Source organism: Ascaphus truei, unplaced genomic scaffold, assembly GCF_040206685.1.
Source record: "Ascaphus truei isolate aAscTru1 unplaced genomic scaffold, aAscTru1.hap1 HAP1_SCAFFOLD_1696, whole genome shotgun sequence".
Taxonomy (NCBI): domain Eukaryota; kingdom Metazoa; phylum Chordata; class Amphibia; order Anura; family Ascaphidae; genus Ascaphus; species Ascaphus truei.
In genome coordinates, this window is record NW_027454591.1 from 19932 (window position 1) to 35000 (window position 15069).

At 47.5% G+C, this 15069-nt stretch overlaps 1 protein-coding gene across 6 annotated transcripts in view; it reads right to left on the reverse strand.

The window, feature by feature from the left end:
* LOC142476748 (centrosomal protein of 112 kDa-like) overlaps positions 1 to 15069 on the reverse strand; it is a 69013-nt gene that overhangs the window by 19186 nt on the left and 34758 nt on the right. For 2 of the 6 annotated variants that reach the window (XM_075581905.1, XM_075581911.1), the window contains 2 exons: positions 11098 to 11145; positions 10224 to 10301 (listed from right to left, as the gene is read on the reverse strand). The exons of 1 other annotated variant lie outside the window; for it this stretch is intronic. In XM_075581905.1, coding sequence (XP_075438020.1) covers positions 10224 to 10301; positions 11098 to 11145 — 126 coding nt within the window. Of the gene's footprint in view, positions 1 to 4606; positions 5466 to 6588; positions 7019 to 10223; positions 10302 to 11097; positions 11146 to 15069 lie in introns of those variants that run through there. 3 more of the 6 variants (XM_075581908.1, XM_075581910.1, XM_075581906.1) reach the window with 3 other exon arrangements.

Below are 15069 nucleotides of genomic sequence, written 5' to 3' on the forward strand. Positions count from 1 at the left end.
GAAATGTGATGTGTATATGCTACAGGAATGTGCCTTACCTTTTTCTCGATCCTACAGGCACCTGAGCGGGCAGTGGTCTCACGGCCCCTCCTACTGGTCTGGGGGGAACGGGTGCAGGAACGCGGGTGTAGCCATTTTGATCCGGGGGGGATGTTTCACTGTTGATTCTGTCCATGAACTCGTCTGCGGCAGACTACTGGTCGTAGACGGTTCGTGGGCAGGGGAGCCGATTAGGCTCATCAATGTGTACGCCGCCCCCCGGAGAAATGAGCGCTTGGAACTTTTCCAGCACCTTCGCCCTTGGCTTGCAACCTCCAGGGCAGTGGTGATGGGTGGGGATTTCAACTGCACGATTGAGGTGGGGGGGCGCGTGCCCCCCAGCAAATCAGCAAAGATAGATGTGACATCCAGGCTACTCATGGTGATGATTGGGGAGGCATCCCTGAAGGACGCAGTGGGATCTATGGGAGCAGGTGCCGCAAACTACTCTTGGTGCCACCCAAATGGTTCCGTGCGTTCTCGGATTGACTTCCTGTTCACCACCAAGCAGGTACAGCACAGACAGCACTCCATGGTCGCAGTACATTTCTCTGACCACAGAGCCATTCATCTCCAGGGGCGCCTGGGAGGAGGTTTCCCCCCAGGGCCAGGATCCTGGAAGCTGAAATGCGCACTGCTGGAAAGGGAGGAGATCATGGATGAGCTGAGAACAGCATACACAGCATGGAAAGAAGAAAAGGCCTGTTTCCCCAGCACTGCAGAGTGGTGGGAATTCACGAAGATAAGGATCCGCTGCTTCCTGCAGGCAAAGGGCAGACGCCTGGCGTGTGAAAGGAAGGGGGAGTTCGAGGGCCTGCAGCGCAAGCTGCAGTCCCTGCATGACCTCAAACGCTGCGGATGGAACGTGGATGACGACCTGGAGGAAACCAAGGAGAGCCTGCAAAAGCACTTTGAGGAGGAATCCAGACGAATCATCTTCCGTTCCAAGGTGGAGAACCTTGAGAGGGGGGAGAAATGCAATGCCTTCTTCTTCAAGAAACTCCACTCTGCCCACATGCCCCTGAGGGAGCTGCGAGACAAAGATGGCAACGTGCAGCAGGGGAAGGAGGAAGTCATGGGAGTCGTGAAAGATTTCTATGAAGACCTCTACTCCCCAAAAGCATCAGACCGAGACCAGGCTGACAAATTCCTGTCAGGGATTACAAACACCATCGACCCGGCAGGAAAAGCAGCTATGAACGCCCCCCTGACGTTGGAGGAGCTCCACGCTGCAACCAAATCCGGGTAGGACGCCGGGCGGAGATGGTATCCCAGCTGAGTTATACACGAAGCTGTGGGACCTGATCGGCCCGGACCTGCTCGAGCTTTACAGGGAACTGGAAGCAGAAGGTAGGATGCCCCCAACACTGAGGGAAGGAATGCTGACGCTCTTGTACAAACGGAAGGGGGAGAGGTGCGACCTCAAGAACTGGCATCCCATCTCGCTCCTGAACGCGGACTACAAGATCCTAGCAAAAGTCCTAGCGAACAGACTGAAGAAGGTCATCAGCCAGATCATCCACCCAGACCAGACGTGCGGCATCCCCGGACGCAGGATTGCAGACAGTCTCGCCCTAATCAGAGACGCAGTCCACTACATCAAAGACCGCCGTGTACACGCGGCCCTGGTCACCCTTGATCAGGAGAAAGGCCTTCGACCATGTCTCCCATGATTTCATGGGCAGGGTGCTGCGTGAGTATGGGATGGGGGAGATGTTCTGTTCTTATGTTAACCTGATGTACCTTGACATTTGCAGTGTGGCGATCGTGAACGGATGGAAGACTAACCCCTTCCCTGTCCTCTCAGGGGTTAGGCAGGGCTGCCCTCTTTCACCTCTCCTTTTTGTCTGTTGTATAGAGCTCTTCGCCCAGTGCATCAGACGAGACGCAGAGATCAGAGGGATCGGCGTGCCAGGACCCCAGAGACGCGAAGTGAAGTGCTCGCTCTACATGGATGACGTCACCATCTTCTGCGCAGATAGCCGGTCGGTGAAGACGCTTGTCCAGACGTGCGAGGATTTCGGGAAAGCTTCAGGAGCAAAAGTCAACTGCGGGAAGTCAGAGACCAAGCTATTTGGGCTTTGGAACCTGACTGCCGACCCCCTCCCCTTCCCCATCAGAGCAGGCCTCATTCAAATCCTTGGAGTCTGGTTTGGTGTGGGGAGCGAGGCCGCTGCCCTGAAGAGCTGGAACGAGAGGCTGAAGAGGGTGAAGCAGAAGATCGGATTGTGGCGCCTCAGACCCCTCACCATTGAGGGGAAAAAGCTGGTACTGCTGAACGAGATCCTCCCTGTCCTGCAGTACGTGGCCCAGGCATACCCGCCTTCGACCAGAACCTGCCAGGAGATCTCCATGGCAGTGTTCCGCTTTGTATGGGGGGCCAAGTTTGAGAGGGGAAAGCGCGAGGTGATGTACAAAGAGCCGCACAAGGGGGGTAGAGGAATCCCCGACATCCCCACTATGCTGCGCGCCTTCTTTGTAAGCAACTGCGTGCGGATCACCCTGAGAGACTGCGACAAAGACTCCTCTGGCTACTCCATGTCCCGCCTCCTACTCCTGCCGCTCTGGAGAGCACTGGGGTGGGACAAGTGGGACAGCTCCATCCCTTACAGCTGGCGCACGCCCTGGTTCTACAAGGACGTGAAGAAGTTTGTGAGGCAGAACAATCTGGAGGGAGTAAAACCAGACCTGTGGAAGCCCAAGGTCATCTACAAAATGATCAGGGCTAAAGACATCATGGAATCGGTCCCAGGTCTCCACCCCAACACCTTTGGAACGGTGTGGAGGAATGTGGCATCGAAAAGACTAATGAAAAACACAAAGACATTGCTTGGCAGGCCATACACGGGGGACTCCCTGTGAATGCGGACAAGTACCAGAGTAAACTCAGCCTCGTGAGGCACTGCCCCAGGTGCAACCCAGTGGAGGAAAGCATCAAACACCTCTTCTGGAACTGCCCCTTTGCGCAGGCCTTGCTGCGCGCGCTGGACACTGACTTAAAGGACTGTATACCGAGGAAGTGCGTCACGTACTACTCGGTGTTCCACGGACTTTTCACAGGAACACACACAGAGGACGCAATCGAAGCCGGTTGGCGTCTAATGTGCTGTTTCAAGGACGTTTTACTATTCGCCAGGGAACGTTTGATCAAGGGGAAGAGGATGTCGGTACAGGACTGTCGCAGGCTGCTCCACAGCCTGCTCAAGGACTATTCCATCTTTGACGGCCCTGAGGAGGAGGACTAAACACCCCCCTCCCCACCCCCCCCTTACTCCCCCGCCCCAAATGTTTTTATGTGCAATAAAGTTAGAGATAATGTGTGTATGATATGTCATGTCTGTGGTGTCATGTCATATGTATAAATGCACTGCACCGCCGTGTTCGTCACAGTTTTTTTACTTTTGGGGAAACCATTAATAAAAATGTATGTGAGTTGTGTGGGATATGCACTGCGCCGTTGTTAACGTCGTGGTTTTTTTTTTGTTTGGAAAATGATTTATGTACTGTTATAATCTTGTTGTAAAGATTCGCTGCATAATAAAAGAATTTTCAAAACAAAAAAAAGCTGTCTGTGGGTGGTTTTCTGGGTATGCACCTTAACCCTGGCTGTGCTCAAAGCTGTGACCATGCAGCAAGCTTAAGCCTATAGGGAACCATGTTAAAAATGGTTATTGAGGCAAAAAGTGACACTGTGTGCTCATTTGCATGTCATTTCCCAGAATCCCTTGCTGCAGTGGAAGTGCTGTATGCTGGGTGATAATGGGGAAAGGCGGGGTTGCAGACCTGCCTAAGACATGCAGATGAGCATACAGCTATATTTGCATATATATTTGCATATATATATATATATATATATATATATATATATATATATATATATATAAAAATATATATATACACACACACACACACACACAAATAAATATACATATATACAGTACATACATATAAATAAATATATATATACATAAAAATATATATATACTGTACACACAGTGTTCGACAAATAATAATAACCACACGCCCGTGGCGAGTGGATTTAGGCCGCTGGCGAGCCGTGCTGCGGCTCTATTAATTTCCCCTGCTCGCGCCAAAAAAATTAAAAAAAAAAATTTAATAAATAATTCCTCTCCCTGATTGGTCTGACGCGCCCCCGATCCCTGCTTGCTGCCAGGGGCTCTGACTTCCGTCCCCATGGATGTGGGGGGGGCGGTCAATGCAAGCAAAGTTGGCTGCTGGATCCAGCGCGGCCACATTTCCCATCGTTTCCATCCCCCCACATACAATCAATGTCCCCCGCAGCCCCCACATACAAGCAATGTCCCCCACAGCCCCCACATACAAGCAATGTCCCCCGCAGCCCCCACATACAAGCAATGTCCCCCGCAGCCCCCACATACAAGCAATGTCCCCCGCAGGCCCCACATACAAGCAATGTCCCCCGCAGCCCCCACATACACGCAATGTCCCCCGCAGGCCCCACATACAAGCAATGTCCCCCGCAGGCCCCACATACACGCAATGTCCTCGCAGGCCCCACATACAAGCAGAGAAAATACTGTGCGCTACTATCTAACCCAAAATTTAGAATATAAATATAGTGCAGTGACTAAACCACATAAATAAGTGACCAAGAAATAAATCACAATAACCACAGTGAGGGTGTATATATGAAGAAATTATATCACATAACCGTGTATTTGTAGAGGCGTCTGCTGCTATAAACACAGGGGGTGGCTCAGCACCCCCCACACTCTAAGAAATGGAAACAAAAGAAACAGCGCACAACGCCAAATAGTGAAGCAAGTAATGCTATATATTAGTAATTACAGGGTAATAAATCTGCGTACATCAAAACAGTGGAATAGGTGCATTTAGTGTGTTTCACACAAGTTACCACTCAGCAACTGTTGTCAGAAGAGTCTGGAGCTTGCTTCTCTCCGCGGGGGCGCTACGTTGGTTGAGGAGCAGGATTAATGTCCAAAACCCCTCATCCCGCAGTACATCGCTCACAAGGGGATTTCCCTTTACAGCAACCACGCTCCGTTGCAGGTATTGGTGCTTGGTGGGACCGCTCGCGCTTCCAAGCTGTCTGGTGCAGCTCGTGTAGCTCAGCGAGCAGATCCACTGTACGGGGGTGAGACCTCAGCTCTGCAAGGGTACACTCGGCGTGCCACGTTGTCGCTCCGTCACGGGATACTGCGTGATGACGTCACAGTCTCCACAGCAGCGAGGGAACCGGCAGGGAGGCAGTCAAAGTCTCTCAAAGTCTCTCATACTGTATTCCCAAAATTACCACCGGGAGTAATACTAACAGGGTGAAGCCAATGGAGGCAATGGCAATATTAAGGCACTAGATAAAAATCATCCAACATGTTCCTGTTCCTGCAGCCCGCTTCAAAGGGATCACCAGTCCCTAATCATATCTGAAAAAAAGGAAAGAAAAAGAAACAGGCGCACACCTAGTGCATTACCATAATAAAATTGTATTAAAGGAACATAAAATCTGTAAAATGCCCACTCACAAAAGTACAGCAATCAATAGCATGTATGAGATAGGCTCTCATGTGCCAACAGCTCGATCATCAGCGTCCAACTCAGGTTAGTGGCGTCGTCACGTGACCCTCCTTCGTGCAGCCAAAACCGGAAACGGAACACCTCGCATTCAGTGTTCAGCGAGAGAGGTCCCTCAAGGGAGCAGTGCTTTGAAAGTCCTTTGGATAGTTGTAAGACGGCCGTAGAACACACACAAGAGCCAAAATCTGACTGCAAGCAGCAACAGTTTTCGTGGGCAAATGGCGGCCGCAATCTAACCACGCAATCTAACCACGCCCTACGCGTTTCGTGAGCGAGTGGGCATTTTACAGATTTTATGTTCCTTTAATACAATTTTTATTATGGTAATGCACTAGGTGTGCGCCTGTTTCTTTTTCTTTCCTTTTTTTTCATATATATATATATACATATACACACACATAGATACACACGCACGCTAAAAGCTTTGTTATTCGGCATGTGCTGGACACGAGAGGTGCTGGACAGTTATACCCTGCCACACCTGTAGTACAAATTTTCAAAGAATTACAATACTGTACATTAGAACGTATAAAGTAGAAAACAGGCCAAAAAAGTTCTAATACTACTGTAATACTGTTGAAAACATCTAACTGCACTCACAAATACTCAGCACAACCTGGAGATGCCAGATAGCTTCGGGATGGATTCCGGACACTGCATTAAAGATTTGTATTGGGATACATGAGAAATTCCGGATACTAAAGCCGCTTGGTAGAATGCCGGATAACACAGATTTTATTCTCTCTCTATACATACACATATACACACACATATATACACACACATATATACACATACGCACTCAGATGACCATGCACACACACACACCATTTTATTATTGCGCAGAACATAATGGTTTCTAACATCACAAGATTCCTCATACCGTAGCATTGGAAAATTAAACTGTTTTATGGTCAGCAAGTCTGTTCTTACAGGATGTTTACAACTCATCTACACCAAATAACTCTGCAGAACTTGCCACACAATAAGCACTTTAATGGAAGATGAAAATGCTAGCAAGTCAACATTCAATACCACAAGACATTCTCAAAGTGGTATTTCTAGGACACGGCCCTGGGTTGGTTTCATGCATTTTCAAAATGCACATATGGCTGCATCATGACCCACTGGCCTTAATGTCATCATGTGAAGGCAAACATCTGATTGTATATGAAAGACAGAAACATCAAAAGACGTTGTTTCCCTTTAATGATTTCACTATAATACGGTTTCTGTAATAAGAAAAATCTGGCGACAAAGTCAAGAGGAATAATTAATGGAAAAACCAGTAACCACAAACGTCATGGGCACGAAAAGAAGCTACCGTCGGGTCAAAAAGAGATAGAACAGCATCAAAGTCATGTTCAAGGTATTTCAGAACTCAGCGGAACGGATTTCAACCCTTTAAAGTGGCAAAAAGAAGAGTACTTCAATATCAGAAGCACCGAAGACAAATTCCTTTTTGTAAACGGTGTCTGAGACAATAATGGCATTGAGGTGAATCTAATAGGCCAGTTACGAGCAGTACAAGCACATACCGAGACGTACAATCGTACACATTTGAAGCATTTAACTTCAAAGTTTGACATGTGATAACATCATACTTAAATGGGAAATTCCACTTAGCTCACAAACACATATTATAAACAACCTAATGTAATTCCCTTCCTTAAACTCGTCATCATGCTTATGAGCACGGGAGGGGAATGTCAATAATAATCATATTTTATTATATAGTGCTGGCAGTGTACATAGTACTTTGCTGGCACGAGTCCCTGCCCTGTAGAGTGTACAATCGGATTTTGACTTCTGAGGCATAGGGGGATAAAGTGACTTGCCCAAGGTCACAAGGAGAGTTGACAATGGGATGTCCACTGAGCTACTTCTTCCATCTAGCCTGTCGGAAGGGTGAGTAAGGTGAACAGAGAAAAGAGCGAGAGGGCGTACAAAGACGTCTCACTAACCTGAGTCAAAAGAGGAGATTAAATCCGTCCCAACAGAGGAGATCAAATCCGTCCCAAGTTTTAGATGACCCATGTTTACAAAGTAAAATGTGTCAATGATCCAGACCCTTAAAAATGCCATGGTGTGGGCAGAATGAGATCTAAAATGCCCTGTGTTTGGGGTCAGGGAACATGACACCTTGAAATTGCCAAATTCCTTGAAGTCTTAGGCCTCGGGCATGGTCAGCGCGTGCTGAGGCGCGCTTGTACTTACCTGTGAGCCCCTACAGCCGCAATGAGAGCGGCTTTAGTAGGGGCTCGCCTACGTTTCCGAAAGCGTGCGGACGCGTAGGACTTAGCAGAATTATACATTTCAGCGCTCGCCGGAGCGCAGGGCCGGTCTCGTGAGCGGTTCGCCCAATGAGGGCGAACCAGCTTCGTGACGTCACTGGCCCGTCCGACACGCCCCCGGATGGCGCGCTGTCTAAGGCCAGGGAAAGTACCAGCTTTCCCTGATCCTCAGCGCACCTCAGTACGCCAGCAGGAACCCTGGCCGAGGCCTTAGGCTGATTCCCCGCTGGCGCTGACCGCGCTCATGCTTGAGAGTTGGTGACGTCACCAACTCTCAAAGCATGAGCGCAGGGTGTCCTGTCTAAATTTGCAAGCGGGAGCGGCCGGCATAGATAGGGGCTATTTGTGTGTGTAATGTGTGCGTTTGTGTGGCTGTTTTCTGTGTGCACTTACCTCAGCCGAGCACGCTTCAATCTCAATTATTTTTGTCTCCCCAAGCACCAAGCTTGGGAGAGCATACATGCCCGTGCGTGAGCGGGGACGTCAGAATTCACATTGGAAGAGGAACCTCGACAAGCACAGCGCGCTCAGCGCCAGCAGGGACGCAGCCTTAAGCATAACAGGTTTATGTAATCCAGCAATATTGGATAATGTTTCGCTGGGGGGTTTTGTGTTTGTCTTCCACTTTATCAAAATCTTGTAAATAGCAATATAGGATAAGAATCTGGCGTCTAAATTTAAAGCAGCAGTTCAAGCAATATCCTGCATGTGTGTTTTTTTTAATAAATCAGTTCTGTAGTAAGAAAAAATACTTTTAGCATTTTCTGTTTTAAAAAAAACAACTTTGAAAGACCAATTTTCTTGTATTCTATTTTTAAAAGCATGCTTGTTGCTATAGCAACCATTTACATTCCCCATATTTAAAGATGTCGCCAAACGATGCCGATCAATAGACGGAGAACGAATTGACCGGCAGCTATGCAGTTCTTTAGGTAAGTAGAGATTGCCCACATGAAACTATTGAAGTAAAAAAAAAAAACCCTAAAAAAATTAAAAACGGGAGCTTTAACTGCAGCTTTAACCTAGGGTGAACTTGATGGACGTGTTTTTTTTTTTTGTTTTTTTTTTACTTCATCTACTATGTAACTATGTAATATATTGGAAACACAGCATGGGGTGCTCTAAAATTGTCATGTGATACGTTAAATAAAATAATTACTTTGGCAACTTTAATGTGATGTTTGTGCAATATCAGTTATTACAGCACATGTTGAGGTTTTGTACAGATTGCTGTAAAGGACATTTATAAGCTGTATTATAAATAAATGACCTAATTTAGAATAAAGTAGAAATACAAACGTCTAAATCTGACATCATTTTGCTGTAGAAATTATGAAACATATAAATTATTAATCGGATCACAAACGGCAACTAATGTCTGACAAGGTGTTACATGGCCCGCAGGCTGCAGAAGTGGCTCAGTGAGTAAAGGCACTGGCTCAGAAAATAATGACACTGACTCTTAAATGCTTGAACCTGGTTTAAATCCCTGTCAGCTCCTTGTGACCTTAGGCAAATCACCTAGTCTCCCTCTGCCTCGGGCGCCAAACAGATTAGAACCACGTGGAAGCAGAGACTGTGCCTGTGTAGGTGCGTACCTGGCTATACAGTATGGTCATTCTGAAGCGCTTTGGAGTCCCATAGGGACGTTATTTCCAATTAAATGTATATAGAAAAAAACCCTATTAGAAGCGCTCATAATATAAAAACACATTATGAATACTGAGTCACACAATATAGGTATGTGCATCCCGACAGCTTTCCCCTTCTCCGCGGCAAATAGGAGCATAGAAATTTCACCCAAATTGGGACACAAGGTCGTGGCCGTCTCGCCGTGACCAAATCTCCACTGGTGTTTGGTCGCCGAGGGACCCTATGCTGCCGGCCGCTTCGCCAGTAAGTTAAATTCATTGAAGGGGTTTTAGTGGTTAGGTGTAAAGGGATTAGGGTTAAAAGGTTCTAGGTTTTTAGGGTAGGAGGAAACATTAGTATTAGGGGATAAGATTAGGGCTTTTAGGGTAAAGGATATGTTAGGGATTTACCTTGGCGGCGAAGCGAGCAACGGAGACATGTCAGTACGGCGAGGCGAGTGGCAGCTAAACGGCTGTGACCAAATGCCCTAGACCAAATATCACCTGGGACTATTTTAAAAGATAGAACAAAATGCTGCCGGGGACAGTAACTCTATAATATTGTCATAGGTCCAAAATGTCTGCAACAAGAGTGTGAGATTAGTCTAATAACAGTCCAATTAAAATCGATCCCTTTTGGCGATCATAACTGACAGATGAATAAATGTGCTCACCGACCTACCTCTTTTTCATGCAAGCGGAATAACGCCTGCTCATCACGAAGAGTGCCGCTTTTTCCCAGGCCTATTCGAGGAGATACCTGTTGAAGGAGAACAATTAGGTTCAATCATGGGTGGGCAACTCCCAGTCCTCAAGGGCCACCAACAGCCCAGGGTTTTTGGATGTCCCTGCTTCTCTGTGCCCAGGGCATACTTGAAAAAGGGAGGTAACTCTCAATGTATTACTTCCTGGTAAAACATTTTTTATAAATAAATAAATTCAGCACAAGTGGCTCAATCAGTGGCTCAGTTGAAGACTGAGTCACTGATTGAGCCACCTGTGCTGAAGCTGGGACTGATTGAGCCACCTGTGCTGAAGCTGGGACTGATTGAGCCACCTGTGCTGAAGCTGGGACTGATTAAGCCCCCCTGTGCTGAAGCTGGGACTGATTTAAGCCCCCTGTGCTGAAAGCCGTAACATTAAGAGTCAGTTTCAAGTGGAAGGTACAGGCATACCCCGCTTTAAGGACACTCACTTTAAGTACACTCGCGAGTAAGTACATATCGCCCAATAGTCAAACGCCAGCTCACGCATGCGCCTGTCAGCACGTTCTGAACAGCAAAGTTGAACTCCCTACCTGCACCGAAGCTGTGCACAAGCGGGGAGACTATAGGGCCTGTTACAAATGCGTTATTTACATCAGTTATGCACATATATGATGATTGCCGTACAGTACATGCATCGATAAGTGGAAAAAGGTAGTGCTTCACTAAGTACATTTTCACTTTACATACATGCTCCGGTCCCATTGCTTACGTTAATGCGGGGTATGCCTGTATTGCAAAGTATCATAAGGCAGCAGTTGTTTGGCATGTGTAAGGGAATGTAACACCTACCAGAGACAGTGGGATAGGTTTCTCTCGCAAGTACCTGGGGTTTTCTATCTGTAAAACAAAGCATTACAATTGGAACAGTAAAACTTGTCATCAGAGCTCATTGGGGCCTATGTACTAACTTAACATTTCAACAGGCAGTCCAAGCGGCACTTAAAAAATAAATAAATAAAAAGGTTGTTTTAATATATACAGCCTTTGATTACCTTTATTGAAAACGAATTTACCGAAGCTGCCGATCGATTGGTTCTCCCTTAATCGATCAGCAAAGATCCTGCTTCCCAGGGTTCAGTAATGGCTCCCTTTCAGTTTCAAACCAATCCTTCAGGTGTAAATCAGCAGCTACAATGCATTCTTATATTACTAAGGTAACATTATCTATTGTTACAGTTTGCAGCTCAAACTGCTGGGAACATTGGCAACAAATTATCACAAACAGGAACGTGTTGCAAATATCTTGCACTTCTGGGGAGGTGGGCTAACGGCTGCTATAGAAATCATACAGTAGTATCAGTGGCGGATTTTAAATGTTGCCCGCCTTAGGCACTTAACTTTTTGCCGCCCTCCTCCTTCTGCAGCGTCGCAGCGCAAAATGACGCCGCAATGTCACGTGATGATGCATTTCCATGACAAAAATCCACCACTACATAGGATGCTCAGTATATTAAAATTCATTGGCATGAAGAGTTGATTAAAAGAAAAAATGCACTAAGTATTATCTAATACTACAAATTGATTTATTTAAAAGAAACACAGGATATTGCATGAATTGCTCCTTCAAAATGTCAGTGCTAAAAACCTTCATAAACATGCATCATAAATGGTTGTTTTAAATTATTGCTGACACATTGAATTGATTGGTTCATACAATTGAAAAGAAAACAGAATGGTGTATATTTTTTTTATTTCTAACTTGTGTTGGGCAATTTCAATTACTGTAATATTATAATACTAGCTGATATACCCGGCGTTGCCCGTGAGTTAAATTTCCCGCTCCCACGTCTCCCCCTATTTCTGTGCTCCCCCTCTTTCTCCGTTCCCCCTCCACCCCCCCGAGGGAGGGAGGGACAGTGGACAGGAAGGGGGGGGCAGTGGATAGGAGGGGGGCGACGACAGTGGACAGGAGGGGGGGTGGGGACAGTGGAAAGGAGGGGGGGTGGGGACAGTAGACAGGATGGGGGGTGGGGACAGTGGACAGGAGGGGGTGGGGACAGTGGACAGGAGGGGGGGTGGGGACAGTGGACAGGAGGGGGGGAACACAGTGTCACACACACATAGTATCACACACAGTGTCACACACACTGTCAGACACACACACAGTGTCACACACTTACAGTGAGACACACACACACACACAGTGTCACACACACACACAAACAGTGAGAGACACACACACACAGTGAGACACACACACACAAACAGTGAGAGACACACACACAAGAGGTCTCAGTCCCGTGCGGCGCTCAGCGGCGGCTTTCTCGGGCGCAGGCCCTGCCCCTCCACGCGGCGCTAATCGGCGGCTTTCTCGAGCGCAGGCCCCGCCCCCCCACGCGGCGCTCAGCGGCGGCTTTCTCGGGCGCAGGCACCGCCACCCCGCAGTCCCGTGAAGCGCTCAGCGGCGGCTTTCTCGGGCGCTGTACCCCCCACCCTCCTCCGCCGCCGCCATCCGCAACGTACACTGGCAGAGGCAGGAGGAGGAGCTGAGAGTGCGGCGGGAACAGCGGCCATGCAGCGGGAGCAGAGCCGGACAGAGGAACCAGAGGCCAGCGGCGGGCCCGAGCTGCTCCATACTGGCCGACCCTCACCGAGAAGCGGCTGTGTGAAGGAGGAGGCCGCAGGGGGTGAGCGGGACAGAAGGGAGCGGTGGAGCCTGGTGGTGCGGGGGATAGGGGGTGCCGGCGGGGAGGTGAGCTGGGGGGGTGATGGGTGGGGGAGGGTTAGGGTGGGGAGGTGAGCTGGGTGAAGAGGACAGTGGCCGGGTGCTTGTGCGTGTGTGTGGCAGTTGGGTGAGGAGGAGAAGAGAGTGGCAGTTGGGTGACGTCAGAGCCATAGAGCCACGCAGGCCAATGAGAGGCGTGCGGGCGGGGCAGGGATACGGAGCAATCTGATTGGCCACATCTACAACCCCACAACTTTCAGATTGATATATTATAAGATGCACAAAATATACATTTGATAATAGCCAGATTGTGAAAATAAAATATTTTGTTAACCTGTATAATAAAACATCCATGCTGCATCAAACATTTTTAAACCGTCTTTTTAGGATTTATGCCAAATGAAACTTTGCGAATAATTTTGACGCAGGAACCATTTATTTTTTTAGTACATACAATGAAATCTGTACACCTAGCACAGTCCATTTCTTTGCACTAATAATAATAAATAATAATAAATAATAATAATAGCATGTTCTTGTATAGTGCTGCTAGTTTTACGTAGCGCTTTAGAGAGACATTTTGCAGGTCCCTATCCCGTGGAGCTTACAATCTATGTTTTTGGTGCCTGAGGCACAGGGTGATAAAGTGACTTGCCCAAGGTAACAAGGAGCCAACACTGGGAATTGAACCAGGTTCCCCTGCTTGATAAACTCAGTGCCAGTCAGTGTCCTTACTCACTGAGCCACTCCACCCCTAAAAAAAAAATAGATGAAGATAGTATCCTGCACAATTATAACAGGGCAGTGACATTTTTACATAATGAAAGGCAGGACATTCATATAATTAAATTTTTAATTAAGAAATATTTGCTTTGAGTTACAAAACATCAGCTTTTTGTGACCCAGATGGGATATATATATATATATATATATATATATATATATATATATATATATATATATATATATATATATATATATATATATACTAGCTGAGAGCCCCGGCGTTGCCCGGGATGTTTGTGGTGTGGGGGTGGCATTTGGGTGGGGAGTGGTCCGCGCGGCCCATGGTGGTGTGCGGTGGTACTGCTGCTGTGGCTGTACTGATGGTGATTGTATCGGTGTGCTGATTTGGGAGGGTTTGTTGCTGATGTGGGGGTGCGGATGTGGGTGTGCCGATGGGGGAGGTGCGAATGTGCTAATGGTGTTGATGGAGGCTGGGAATGGTGGGGAGCCGAGAATGCCAGTGTGCTGGGGGGGCATGGGATACCGGTGAGCTGATGTGGTGGTGCTGGGGATAGTGTGTGTGTGTGTGTATACACACGTGTGTGTGTGTATACATGTGTGTATACATGTTTGTGTGTGTGTATACATGTTTGTGTGTATACATTGTATGTGTGTGTGTGTGTGTGTGTGTATAAGTGTGTGTATGTATACATGTGTGTGTGTGTATGTCTACGTTTGTGTGTGTGTACATTTGTGTGTGTATACATGTGTGTGTATACATGTGTGTGAATACATGTGTGTGTATACATGTGTGTGTGTATACACATGTGTGTATACATGTGTGTGTGTATACATGATGTGTATGTATACGTGTGTGTGTGTGTGTGTATACGTGTGTGTGTGTATGTGTACATGTGTGTGTGTATGACTCCATGTGTGTGTGTGTACGTGTACATGTGTGTGAGTATACGTGTACATGTGTGTGTGTGTACGTGTCTGCGTGTACGTGTGTGTGTCTACGTGCGTGTGTGTGTGTCTACGTGCGTGTGTGTGTGTCTACGTGTGTGTCTACGTGCGTGTGTGTGTGTCTACGTGTGTGTCTACGTGCGTGTGTGTGTGTGTCTACGTGTGTGTACGTGTGTGTGCCTACGTGTGTCTGCGTGTCTACGTGTGTCTGCGTGTCTACGTGTGTCTGCGTGTCTACGTGTGTCTACGTGTGTGTGCGTGTCTACGTGTGTGTGCGTGTCTACGTGTGTCTGCGTGTGTCTGCGTGTGCATGCGTATCTACATGTGCCTGCGTGTATACGTGTGTCAACGTGTGCCTGTGTGTATACGTGTGTCTACGTGTGTGTGTATACGTGTGTGTACGT